Source organism: Hemitrygon akajei, chromosome 4 (genome assembly GCF_048418815.1).
Source record: "Hemitrygon akajei chromosome 4, sHemAka1.3, whole genome shotgun sequence".
In the NCBI taxonomy this organism is placed as follows: domain Eukaryota; kingdom Metazoa; phylum Chordata; class Chondrichthyes; order Myliobatiformes; family Dasyatidae; genus Hemitrygon; species Hemitrygon akajei.
In genome coordinates, this window is record NC_133127.1 from 57556235 (window position 1) to 57570443 (window position 14209).

At 39.2% G+C, this 14209-nt stretch overlaps 1 protein-coding gene across 6 annotated transcripts in view; it reads left to right on the plus strand.

The window, feature by feature from the left end:
- The window catches only part of LOC140726379 (protein Jade-1-like), a 160620-nt gene that overhangs the window by 131127 nt on the left and 15284 nt on the right, over positions 1-14209 (plus strand). For all 6 annotated transcript variants that reach the window (XM_073042677.1, XM_073042674.1, XM_073042678.1 and 3 more), the window contains 4 exons: positions 2064-2275; positions 6954-7121; positions 10098-10214; positions 12146-12655. In XM_073042677.1, coding sequence (XP_072898778.1) covers positions 2064-2275; positions 6954-7121; positions 10098-10214; positions 12146-12655 — 1007 coding nt within the window. The remainder of the gene's footprint in view (positions 1-2063; positions 2276-6953; positions 7122-10097; positions 10215-12145; positions 12656-14209) is intronic.

A 14209-nucleotide genomic window follows, 5' to 3' on the forward strand; every position in this document is an offset into this window, starting at 1 on the left:
TTAGTTGTTAAAGTGCTGCTATATCTTTCTCATAGTTTCTGATTACTCAACTCCTTTTGACAGCTCTAGCTGATGTCCAGGTCTTCCTGTCCCCACCCCATTCATCATCCAGCTTGGAGCTAATTGTTTTGTCAGTCTACATGAATATACAGTTTGTTTCCCACAATACTTCCTATTCTAGGGAGCGTAGTGTCTGTTGTTTCACAGAGGTGGAAAGGGTGTTCTCTGTAGTTGGGGAGTCTAGGGTCAGGGGCTACAGCCTGAGAATAGAGGACCATCCATTTAGAACAGAGATGAGGATGCATTATTTAGCCAGAGGATAGTGAATCTGTGGAATTCTTTGCCACAGGCAGTTGTGGACGCCCAGTAATTAGGTATTTAAAGTGGAGTTTGATAGGTTTTAATCAGTCGGGGTGTCAAAAGCTACAGGGAGAAGGTAGGAGAATGGGTTGACGGATAATAAATCAGCCACAATGGAACGGCAGAACAGACTCAGTGGGCTGAATGGCCTAATTCTGCTTCTGTATTTTATGATCTTTCGAATAACGATGGACAAACAAGTATCATTTGGAGTAGACTGTCAACCAGATATGCATCTCTGCCCTATGCCTCTTGTGGAAATTGTTGGTTGCTTGGTTAATTAACCTATACGTTGGATTGTGGGAGGAAACCAGGACACCCAGAGGAAAAGCCTGCCGTCACGGCTAAAGTGTAAAACTCCTTACACTAAGCAACGGGAATTGAACCAGAGTTACCGGCGCTATAAAGTGCTACTTTACTATGCTGGCCGCCCCTCTGCTGTAAATATACATAAAGACTTAGCATCCACAACGGACTGTGGCAAAGAATTCCACAGATTCACCACCCTCTGGCTAAAGAAATATTTCCTCATCTCTGTTCTACTCAGATGCTCCTCTATTCTGAGACTGTGTCCACTGGTCTTAGTCTCTTCCACCATTGGAAACATCTCTTCACCACAGCCCTACAAAGGCCTTTCAACACTCCAGTAGGTTTCAGTGAGGTCATCCCTCATTCTTCTGAATTCTAGTGAATACAGGCCTAGAGCCATAAAACATTCTTCATATGACAAGCCATGTTTTGTTGCATGTTGTGCCCTGACTAACACACCAAAGCAAGTTCCTAATAGATGTAACTGTATACGGCAAATCAAATTGAACCTTGAATAGATTCAAACGCAAATAGGAAGTATTCCATGTCTCTCATTAATAAACTGGAAACTGAAACTTACAGTCCCTTTCTACTGAGAGTTTAGTCTAATGTGTGTCTTAATGATTATTCAAAAAAGTTACTGGACATATTTGCCCTCAGGTAGGAGAACCCTTGAAGAAGTGTTTGAAGAGCCCTGTATTCTAAATCCCACCATGCAGACATGTGAGGGGAGCTATAATGTCAAAGGTGTCTGAGTGGGATAAATCTGTTTTTATTGGAAGCAAAGTAAATGAGGGTTCAAGTTAGTGTATGTGTATAATCAAAGTACACATTGCTGGAAGCTGATTGAGCAGGTTGGATGCCACTGATTCACACGGAGAAAACAAAAGACAAAGGAAGCTTGATGGCATGACATCTCCAAAGCTATTAAATTGCTTTATGGTGCCCTACAGAATTGATTGGAATTGTCTGAATTTTAACAAATGTTTCAAAGCAGCTAAGTAGAACTTGGGAAGGTATTTAGCCTTTGTTTAATGTTGTCCATTCATCATGCTGCACATTGTGATGCTGTGGCATGTCTTTTATTTGTATTTTTGGATTTAAATTATGTGATTTCTTCTTGAATTCAAAACACCTAAAATGTATTAAGTTTGTATACTTTTATTTCTCGTAGATGTTAACAGCATACAAAAGAAATTGTTTATCTTCTAGCTAGATTGAACGAGTGAGGTGCCCGAAGTGATTTTATATTATAAATACAGTTGTAAGGAGCATCCTTGCTCCATTGTCTTGGAAACAAGGGCTGGCACCTGTTCAGCTGTCGGGAAAGTTTCAGCATCTGAACAAATGCAAACTGCAAGATTATAATACAATTTTTTCATTCAATCTGTCAGGGATGGCTGACTTAGATGAATTCACCATGGAGAGGGTCATGGAAGAACTGGAGCGGAGATGTGATGACAATATGAACCATGCCATTGAGACAGAAGAAGGTCTAGGGATTGAATATGATGAAGATGTGGTGTGTGATGTGTGTCAATCTCCAGATGGTGAAGATGGCAATGAGATGGTTTTCTGTGACAAGTGCAACATTTGTGTCCATCAGGTAAGATTACACGTATTCAAGCACATTGTAACTATTTTACTGAATGACTTCATTCATTCAATTGGAAAACAAGCCTGTGATAAAATGAGTGTTTGCTCCTGTTATCAAGCCAAGCATGAAAGAAACTTGACAGTGTACAAAACCACTTAGTTAATTAATGTCTTGCATTACAATGGTAACTGTAGATCAGCATGTGTGCAGGTGGTTTAAGCAGATGTAACTAAGGTGCATTACTAACCGTGTAAGGAAAGCTTAACTAAAAGTAACATTAGGGAAGGTGTCTAAACCTTGAATTGTGAACAATCCTTTAAAGGCAGAGCGAGAATTCTAAAGAAGGTAAGTCGCATTGCTGTACATCCTAGGCAAAACACAGAGAAAACTAGAAACATTCAGTGGGTTAAGATAGTATTTGTAGGAAGAGAAACAAGAATTGATACTTCAAGTGAAAGATTCTTTATCAGAACAACCTAATGTTATTGGTGACATGCTGTGGAGATGGCTGAAGGTTTTAAAAACTGAAATGAAATGTGATGTGGCATTGAGTGATTTAGAGTTGTCAAAAATACTAAAATGTGCTATTTTGGCAGGCAGAGAGCCAAAGTGGATCAGTTAGGAAGTGAATAATGAGAAGTAGATGGAGTTTATCAAGGGTAGAGAATGGATGGACAGCCACTGAGACATCGGCTTAGACAGAGACAGGGGCACAAAACCATGGGAGATGTGGTTGTTTTGGGAGGGAAGGATTGCAGAAGTGGAGGCAAGCAATTTTGTGATGATAAGGGAATGGTTTTAGTTTGATAAGGTTCCAGTATTATGGGTGGTTTAGAACAAATTAAATCAAAAGGCTTGGTTTCTGTGGCATATCGGTAAAGTTTATTATCATTAGACCATAAGATATAGGAGCAGAATGAGGCCATTTGGCCCATCACATCAGCTCTGCCACATCATCATGGCTGATCCAATTTTCCTTCCTGCCTTCTCCCTGAACCTCTTCATGCCCTGACCAATCAGTAACATATCAACCTCTGCCTTAAATATACATAAAGACTTGGCATCCACAGCTGCCTGTGGCAAAGAATTCCACAGATTCACCACTCTCTGGCTAAAGAAACAAGAAACTCCTCCTCATCTCTGTTCTAAAAGGACACCCCGCTATTCTGAGGCAGTGTCCTCTGGTCTTAGACTCTCCCACCATAGGACACATCCTCTCCACATCCAGATTATCAAGGCCTTTCACCATTCGATGGCTTCATTGAGGCCACCCCTCATTCTTCTGAATTTCAGTGAATACAGGCCCAGAGCCATCAGTTGCTCTTCCTATTACAAGCCATTCAATCCTGGTGTCATTTTCGTGAACTTCCTTTGAACCTTCTCCAGTTTCAGCACAAACTTTTTAAGATAAAGGGAGGGTCACAGTATTCCAAGTGAGGTCTCACCAGTGCTTTATATAAGTTTCAACATTACATCCTTGCTTTTATTTTCTAGTCCTCTTGAAATTAATACTAACTTTAATGCCTTCCTCACCACAGACTCAACCTGCAAATTAACCTTCAGGGAATCTTGCACAAGGACTCCCAAGTGCCTTTGCACCTCAGTTTTCTGTATTTTCTCTCCATTTAAAAATATCGTCAACCCTTTCATCTACCAAAGTGCATGACTGTACACTTCCCAATACTGTATTCCATCTTCCATTTCTTTGCCCATTCTTGTAATCTGTGTAAGTCTTTCTGTAGCTTCTACTTCCTCAAAACTACCTGCTTCTCCACCTATCTGCAAATTTTGCAACAAAGCTACCAAATACAGTATCCAAATCATTGACATGTAATGTAAAATGTATCAGTCCCAACACAGACCGCGGTGGAACACCACTAGTCACCGGCAGCCAACCAGAAAAGGATCCCTTTATTCCCACTCTTTGTCTCCTGCCAGTCAGCCAATGCTTTATCCATGCTGGAATCTTTCCTGTTATGCCATAGGTTGTTAAGTAGCCTTATGTGTGGCACCTTGTTAAAGGTCCTCAGAAAATCCAAGTACACAACATCAAGTGATTCTCCTTTGTCTATCCTGCTTGTTCAAAGAATTCCAACAGATTTCTCAGGCAAGATTTTCCCTTGAGGAAACTAAGCTGACTACGGCCTATTTTATCATGTGCCTCCAAGTACTCATACTTAATAATTGACTCCAACATCTTCTCAACCTCTGAGGTCAGACTAACTGGCCTGTAGTTTCCCTTCTTCTGCCTCGCTCTCTTCTTGAAGAGTGGAGTGACATTTGACATTTTCCTCTCTTCTGGAACTATTCCAGAATATAGTGATTTTTGAAAGATTATTACTAATGCTTCCACTTTCTCTTCAGCCACCTCTCTCAGAATGCTAGTTTGTACACCATCTGGTCCACGTGACTTATTTACCTTCAGGCCATTCAGTTTCCCAAGAACCTTCTCTTTAGTTATGGTAACTTCACACACTTCATGCCCCTGACACCTGGAACTTACACCATACTGTTAGTGTCTTTCACAGTGAAGACTGATGCAAAATACTTGTTCAGTTCATCCACCATTTTGTTGTCCCCCATTACTACCTCTCCAGCATCATTTTCCAGTGGTCTGATATCCACTCTCACCTCCATTTTGCACTTTATGTACCTGAAGAAACTTTTGGTATCCTCTTTAATATTATTGGCTAGCTTACTTTTGTAATCCATCTTTGTCTTCTTAATGTCTTGTTTAGTTGCTTTCTATTGGTTTTTAAAGGCTTCCCAATCCTCTAATTTCCCACTAATCTTTGCTGTATTATATGCCCTCTCTGTGGGTTTTAGTTGGTTACAAAGCAGCAGAGGTAATAACTTGTCATTTTTCTGGATGGAGTAGCAACTCATTTATGATTTTCCATCAAATAGAAAACCTGAAAGCAAAGAGACTGTTTAGAAATGTTGTCAAGTGTAAAGGTGGATGTCGTCAGAATTTGTGCTAAAGGTGACATAATGCTAAGTGGATGGCACCGAGAACAATATTACAAAACCACTTTTGTAATAAGTGATTTTATTATTACAAAATAAAAAATAAAACCACTGACTACTTCTGTCATTGGGGTAACAAACTATTTGGTTAAAGAGGTTCCATAGAAATCCCTTTCCACCTCATTTTCTAAACCCGAGCAACAGTCTTTCAGATGCGACTTGGCCTTTTAAAAATAGCAGGTAGAGTACTGGGCTATTGACCAGCTTTATTGAGCAAGGATGAACACGAAGCAACCGCCTATAAATTGCACATGAAAAGAAAGTATTAATAACACATTTGGTACAAATGGTGCTAGTCCTGATCCTGAAATCTCAATGCTACGGTCTCTGGCCTGGGCCTCTGTTTGTCCTATTTCCTTGAAGATCCAATCCGTACTGGCCTGTAATCTCGCACAGTTGTGACCTCCTACCCACTATCCCTCTAATATACAACGATTTCAATCTGTCAAATTTGTGACAAGGAGTCCAAAGGTGCAAATGCTCACCAAAAAGCTGGAGCAAATCCTTATAACATGTCTTCCAGCCGTACTATTCATTGCAATCTGGCCTAAAGTCCCAAATTAAAGACTGCATTAAACAGGACTTCTTCTGTAATAATTAGTATATTGGTGCAAAAGTCTTACAGTTTTTAATATTTTAATAACTATATAAGATACTCATTTAGCAGATTAAATATCTCTGGTCAGCATATAAATTCCTTTCCACTTCTATTATAATAGAACAGCAATTTGCTCTAGCAATAATTTATTGAAAAATGTCTCCTTGTTTTTTCTCAAATAAGGAAAATTAAAGGAATGATCTTATGGAAATGTTTAAAATGATTAAAGAAGTTAATAGCACAAAAAGTACTCTTCTTTTGTGATAGAGCCCAGTGTAGTATCTAAAGTTAGGGCTCAGTTTTTCACTTGAACTACTTTTCTGCTCACATCCCTCTTTATCCTGCAGGTTACTCAATGTTGATTTAAAAACAAATCCTGATTCATCCATAACAGCTTAATTTTTGGAGAGCAGTTGTGTCTGCTGTAGAATTTTACCCTGTATGCCTCTGTTTAAAACCTGTCCACTCTGAATGTTGGGTTATCTCTTTGAGCCAGTGCCCAAAGCAGATTGTTCTCTAGCTGCAATCACCTCTGAGAACAACTTGGCTTATTTCCTGCTCCTGAAGCCTTATCTGTAATTAAATGTAGAGCAACTTGTCTTTCTCAACCATGCTGATTCACTGAACCAGCAATTGGCCGTGCACTGTAGCCTCTCCACTATTCAAAGCTTGGGTGGACCATTTATCTTGTAATTTGAAGGGAGGGAGGGAATAATTCTTTGTAACCTTCAGCAGTAATTGGGCACTATTAATGATTATTGACTGCTCTGTTATAAGAACATGATTCTTCTCAGTGCTTGCCCTATCTCACTGACAGTCATACAAGTTTGAACACTGGTAGTGAGATCTGCTTTAACAGATGCCCCAGGATCTGCCAGTGAATACCCGAGTTAGTCATTCGCCATGCCTGAGTCCCTTTGTGTGTGTGTGTATGAGAGAGAGAGAGAGAGATATTAGACAGACAGACACACGGGTGGACATTGAGCACAGAAGCAGACCTTTAGCCCAATGAGTCTACATCAGGCATATGTATTCAATGCATTTTTTGTGCGATTGTTACAGGCTTGTTACGGAATTTTGAAGGTTCCTGAAGGCAGCTGGCTGTGTCGAACCTGTGCACTAGGTGTCCAGCCAAAATGCTTGCTCTGCCCCAAGAAAGGTGGAGCCATGAAGCCCACTCGCAGCGGAACAAAGTGGGTTCATGTCAGCTGTGCTTTATGGATCCCTGAGGTAAGTTTCCTCAGTATTTGTCCTTGTCAGAGATTCTCTGGTAACCGCAATCATTTAAGGGGAAATTCCATTCATGTTCTGACGATGAAGTAATTAAATAGAACACGTTTAGAGTTTTAGTTCTGATACTAAGATACAGTGATTAGTTTTCCAATGACATGAATTTCTACTGTTACGTACCCCGTAACTGGGTCACTTACCAGCAAAGATAGAGAGGTCCGTTGAAGTCTGATGGTACTATTTTTAACAGTATTTATTGATAAAAATACACAAAAATAATATCAATGCAAACACACAGATAATATATGTCGTCAATACTAAATCTAAAAGCGCGGGTATAATAATAATCAATAAGAAATAGCTCTATCGTTGTCTAGGGGATAATGTATTGTCCGATGGAAATATAAAAGTCACTTTAGTTCAGCCAAGCTGTAGGCTGCAGCCTTTTTGGTTGGAGAGAAAGACGGAGGTTTAACTTGCCCATTCCTTTTATGATGTCAATCCTTCGAGAGTCGTTGGGGGACTGATTTCCCCTTCGAGGTTAGCTAAAGCCGTGCTTCCGTGGCAAGACCCACCAATTCCGAGGCAAATGGAAAAGGACGCACGTGGGCTGGTTCCACTGGCATTCACTGGAGTTCTAGCATTTCTTCTGGTGTGTCTGAAGGGGCTGTTCCTCAGACCCTCTTTTATCCTGACTCACAGGGTCTCAGATGTCAATCAGGGTGGGATGATGCAATCCCTCCACCAACCCCCCCCCCCCCCCTCGGTTCATTGCCTGGGGGCTTCGATGCATCGTACAGGATTCAATACACAAGTCCGTCTCCAAGTGACAATAGCCGTTATCAATGGTTCCGCCTTTTGGAGGCCAGGACACATTCCAAACTCTTCGTGGATTCTGCATGTCTTTCTCTCATTTCCTGGGTCTCCTGACTCGGATCAATAGCAATCCTGCCATTCTCAAAAAGGAGGGGGCCACGGGCGTAACACTACAGAGATTGTCTTGTAGCAGTTATTAAATATTTTTAATATAGCCTGTGAAGAGATTTGAATCACCTGGAATTCAGAAGAGTGAGTATTGATCTTACAGAAAATATAAAATTATGGAAGAGATGATAAGATAGAGTCAGGAAAGTTGTTTTCACTGGTAGGTGTGACTAGAACCAGGAGACATAGCCTCAAAATTCAAGAAAGCAGGTTTATGACAGATGAAGAGGAAATACTCTTCCCAGACAGTAGTAGGTCTCGGTAATTCAGCATTGGGAAACAGTAGAGGTGACCTCATTAAGTATATTTAAGACGGTTGGACAGATTTTTGTATAGTAGGGGAATTAAAGGGTTATGTGTAGTGGGGGTGGAAGCGCAGGTAGGTGGAGCCATGTCGATTGAATGGTGGAGCAGTCTTGATAGGCCAGATGCCTTACTCCTGCTCTTATTTCTTATGTTCTTATATGAAAAATTCTGTCATTCTGTTAGATGTTTGTAAGTAAGGAGTCAGTTTGGAAAGGACTTTATATTTTCATGGTGAACTTTGATTTTGATTAAAGCTGTAATGATTTTTATGGTTAATTGCTTCAGAATCATCAGCCTCAGGAAATTCACGCAATAGACTTGTTTCACATAACTGCATAATAATTATAATCAACAACTTCTGGGTGAAGTTTGATCCAGAATCTCCTCAGTCACTCAGGACGGTTGTGAAAATAGATGGGGCTGTGATGTGAAAGTGTAGGATATAGGTTGGCTTGAACTTTTGCTTTGAAGCTAAACTGGGATTATTATTATTTCTGTGGAAATGTTAGTGTTGGAAGAGAAACGGGAATGATGGTAAGAGAAGGGATACATTTGGAGGCCTAGATTCTTGGCCCTCTCTTCTGAACCTGATTGTGAGCATCATTGATTGTATCCAGGAGCATGTTTAATAACTATCTTGTGATGTGGGATCTGTGTCAAGAGATTCCGGAAAGAAAGTGGAGAGAAAAATAAGAAAATTGAATATGTTTTTAAAGATAGTTTCTCTGAATATATTTCTGTTGAGAAAGAAGTATTTAATTGGCATTTAACTAGTTGGAATGCTACATACAAATAATTTTGCCAGTTAAAATCTTTACATACTCTTGTCCATTTTCTTTAAGAGAAGCAGCCAATGTGTCTAAAGTAACAATTTTTCCCTTTGCATCCTGTGGCTGCAGCTCCAGTTCTAAATATTTCCTTGCAGCCCATTGGGAATAATTCAAAAATAAACTTTATTCATAATAAGCATTCACAAAAAAATAAACACAGTGCAAAACCTTTTATGGTCAATACATTCAGTGCTGTTAACTTAGTTTTTGAACCTATGGCACCATTGCCACTCACATGGCCTCCCTACATCATGAGAGCTTGTCTCGTTTAGGTACAGAATCCAAATCTGAATGTGTAGAGATACCACTGCCAGCCATGTTGCAGTCCAGTTGACAATAAAACAGTATTACTGGAGTCACCACCATTTCCTTAAACAATTAATTTGGTGTTTTGAAGTATTAATGTGGTTTCTTAAGGTGGTGTAAGATTGTATGCGCATATCAACAATATTTGCAAACTTCAAAGAGCCTGAATAGAAGCGGGTAATTGCCTCCAATTTTTGTAAGCAGAATCGTGAAAGCCATGAAGGCTGCCACGAAGTTGGTGTTACTTTTAGTCCAATTGTGATGGATATCTCAACCTGGATAATGTTCAGAATGATTGCCATAAGGTGAAGCCAGGATAAACACTTTTATTTTCTGAAGACTTGGCTCAGATTTTGAAGTCAAAGTAATAAAAATGCTTTCTTTGTGTACCTGTTCAGTTAAGCAGTGTTGATGTTGAGATAAAGCCAATACATTTGCAGGATGTGTACACTGTATTGCATTTATGAAGATCCTTACTGATGAGGCTTGTTTTATATTTAAAGAAAAATGCAATCTGGTTTGGTTGACACTTTTTGTTTTAATTATTTAGGTTAGCATAGGCTGTCCAGAAAAGATGGAGCCTATTACAAAGATATCACATGTCCCCGCCAGCAGATGGGCATTAGTGTGCAGCTTGTGTACTGAAAAGACTGGAGCTTGCATACAGGTTTGGAAAACTAAAGTCTCGTTGCTGAATTTCCAGCAGTTTTTCAAGTAACTGTATCACATCAATTATCTTCGTTTTGTATGAATTAACATGAGGTAAAAAGGCATGCAGTAAACAAATAATTGTGAGTATGATACTTCGCTGGTTGAATTAATCAGCAGGAAGTTGATTAAAATCTAGAATGTGTTTTATGGATACTTAATTCATGTTGTTCAGTTACTGAGGTAAAATTTTCATTATTAATTTTAATTATTTTATCAAAGTTTCCATTCTTACATCATGCACATTAGAGTACATTTGTTTAGATTTGTGGGCACAATGCAACATAGCAAGAATATACAAAATACATAGAATATATAACATAAACAGATCATTTAACCTAACTATTGCTATTGGCTAGATCATGCTTCACTTCAGCTTCTCTTCCCAGGAGTAAATCCGGGTCCCAGAACAAAATAGATTTGTGTACAAGATAAATAAGGCATGAAACCTTTTGATCTCCTGCCTTTAATTAACTTATACACAAACCTTCTATGTTCTCCTATCTCCTATTCTTCTGTAGATTAGAATCAATTATTTGTTCTGTTAGTAACATTTCACATTTTAGCTTATTCTAGCCATTTGCCTTAAATGTTGAGATTTTAACTTTTCTTGGCACAATAGTTGTGTAGACAAAATCATGTTAATTAGCTACCCAGCAAAAACATTTAGTTCCTGAAGGCTGATTGAGTTGACATTTTCATGCTTGAAATCCGGTTCGGTATTCCAACAGTTGAAGGGAAGGTGTGGCTAAGATCTGAATGTGAAAGTCATAAACTGCACCCTGTTGTCCAGTGATACAATCTTGATGCTGAAGTAAAGCCTTTCTATCCCATGCCATTATTATCTGTCCTTTACAGGGACAGAGTGGACCTCCATTAATTTTTTTTTGTATGTTAATTAGAAGTTATTGTGCAAAAACTTTGCTCGAAGTATTTTATAGGCCAAAATAACATGGCTATGAACTTAAAAAGATATAAATTGCTTTGATTTATTAACTTGGCCACTCATACACGGGTCAGTGCTGGAGCAAAGAAGTGAATGTGTTATTCTGTGGGCAATCGATACACATACAGTATATTGCTGCTCAGCAATACAGTTCTTTATTACAGACTTTAAAGTTTACAAGGGAAGACTGGTGATAAAAATTGAAAAGAAAATAAAGCAAGAAATGTTCAGCAATTTAAGAACATCTGTGAAGAGAGAACACTGACCTAGATGTTAACCCTGTTGTTTTCTTCCCAGATGCTGCCTGACTTGCTGAGTATTTCCAGTACCTCCAGTTAATAATGTATCTGCCAATGGTACTGTAGCTGATTCCATTTGTTCACTGCACTGTAGTTCCTCATTATTTTGAACATTTAGTAAATCCCCTACTCGGAGCTCAATTCCAATTTCCCCACCCTTTCCTAATTTCTGAAGTCATCCTTCCCTTGCACCATTCTGCCCTTGACCTTGAAGCCCTGCCCATTGTTTGGTGCCTGAAGTGGAATGCTGTGTCACTTTACAGCTGAGTCTCAACCAATCTTTTTTTTAATATTCAGAACAATTTCCTTAACTTCTTATAGGGTTCTGTGTATAAAATTAAAGACAATACTTCTCTAAATTGATCCATTTCCAAATTATTTGAATTGTGACATTAAGGAACTGTTTGGAACTTTGTGCTTCAGAGGGTAGGAAAAGGCTGTTTTCCTCTGTTTAAGCTAGTCAATTTTGTTTTTACTTTTAGCAAAATAGTTAGTAGCAAGTACGTTTTTGATCTTTTTGTGGCTATTACTGAAATCCATCTTAAATCTAAAAGGAAATATATCAAAGATAGAGCCGGCAATGTAGAACTGAGTACATGACATACTGTCTTTAATGACTGTGCTTCAATTTGTTAATACCTACAGTGTTCAGTGAAGAACTGTCGAACGGCCTTTCATGTGACTTGTGCATTTGATCGCAATTTGGAAATGAAGACTATACTGGCAGAAAACGATGAGGTGAAGTTTAAATCTTACTGTCCAAAGCACAGCAGCAAGGAGCCAGATGAGGGAACAAAAAACTATTCCAATGCAGAGAGAGAGGAGAAACCCACCGTTGTGGAAAGTGCTCTGGATAGCATGGACCAGACCCAGGCAGAGGCTCAGAGGATCAGCCTCCGTAAGCAAAAGCTCCAAGAACTGGAGGATGAATTTTATAACTTTGTCAGCATCTCCGACGTGGCCCAGCATTTGAAGTTGTCTGAGGAGCTTGTAGACTTTATTTACCAGTACTGGAAAGGAAAAAGGAAGAGCAACTTAAATAAGCCTCTCTTCACTCCCAAAAAGGATGAGGAGGACAATCTGGCAAAGCAGGAGCAAGATGTCTTGTTCAGACGGCTGCAGCTTTTCACCCACCTCCGACAGGACCTAGAGAGGGTGAGTGCTGTTGCTTGGAGCTGCAATTCTGCAATTTAATATCATCCTCCCTGCAAATTCCCTATGTTTTTAGAAAATGAATGTTGTGATTCTGAAAGTTTTTATCTTCCAAATATTTTTATTGAGCTGGTCTGGGAGAATCTTAGTGGTTAAATTTTCCCTTCAAGTGGATGCAGGCTGGTACCAAGTTCTGAGTAACTTATTTATGAACAAACCACGATCAAGTTAATAAAGACAATCCAGCACACTTGAAGGAAGTTAACTTTCTGGTGCACTGTTTAGACCTTGGCTGGGAAAAAAAGTTCTACAGCAGCCATCAGTAAAATCTTCAAACCCTCCATTCCCAATTAAGGTTTTCAGATTTAACTGTAGGAAAGGTGAAGAGGCAATAACATTGAAGGAGTGTCTGTCAGTCTGAAACCTGTTTATTTTTGTCATGCTGTTTTTATGTAAAATGTGGATTCCTCTTGGAGTTCTGAAGTAACTTGTTGATGGCAGATTATGCAGATGTAAGTTTTGTGATTGGTGACCAAAGTTCTACACTCAAGTACTAAGCAATATTCCTTGCTGAATTGGGGTGTTCTGCCACAGAAGATCTACATTAGTATTAATTTATTTGTATCAAATTTGAGAAGTAGAGCCATGTCATTCCTTTTGGAAAGTGAGGAATATTCTTGGAACTCCAGAAAGAGAAAGTGTTCAATTTGTCTATATAGTCTCCCTTCTGATGCTGCAAGCACAACCATTTTGGCTGAGCTGAACACGTGTGGGAAGAAATTAATGAAATTTTGTTTACTGTTCTTTCTGAGGGGAAGTTTTTTTTCTCTGAAGTTCTTGTTTGTAATTATTGAGAAAAAATTATTGAAAAGATTGTATTTGTTCTGGAATCAGTGGTGTCCCACTGGTCAATTTGTGAAGCGCGGGACTTTTTAATCTTAATTCTTATCTGGGTGCTCAAGTCTCCTGTTGTGTTTTCAGTCATGCACACCATTGGAAGTGTTTTAGTGGGCTGTCGATGGTGGTTCTTCTGCCTGCTGCATATTATCATAGCCTTTACTCAACAGTTACCTGCATGAGCTTTTTAGGTTGGGAGCTAAGCAGTTTCAAGCATGAGTTTCAATTTTTGCAGATAAATTCTCAAGTGTACTTGAATTCTCAACTGTACTTGAAGTGTAAGAAAATTAACTTTAGAAAGACAAAACTGAATGTGTTTGAAGTATTACAGATATTTTCCCAGAAAACTTAAATACAGTGTCATATATAGTCTTGAAGCTCTTGTCATTGTCACAGAGACTGGTGGATTTCTGGAAGAGCATAAATGACCATTTTTGCTGTTTTTCTGATCAGTGGGATATGTTGGTTTCACACTAAGAACTGTAGAGATCCCAGATATTTGCCTCTGAACTATAGGAGCCACCAAACTTGTTAGCTTTGTTCCTGTTCCAAGCTGAATAAGTTACCTCTACTGGAGCAGTAGGAGCTTGAGAAAAGCAGATGTGCTCAAAATCCTTCTGCCATGTTGTATGCAGTTGCTGCTGTAGGCATTACATGGAT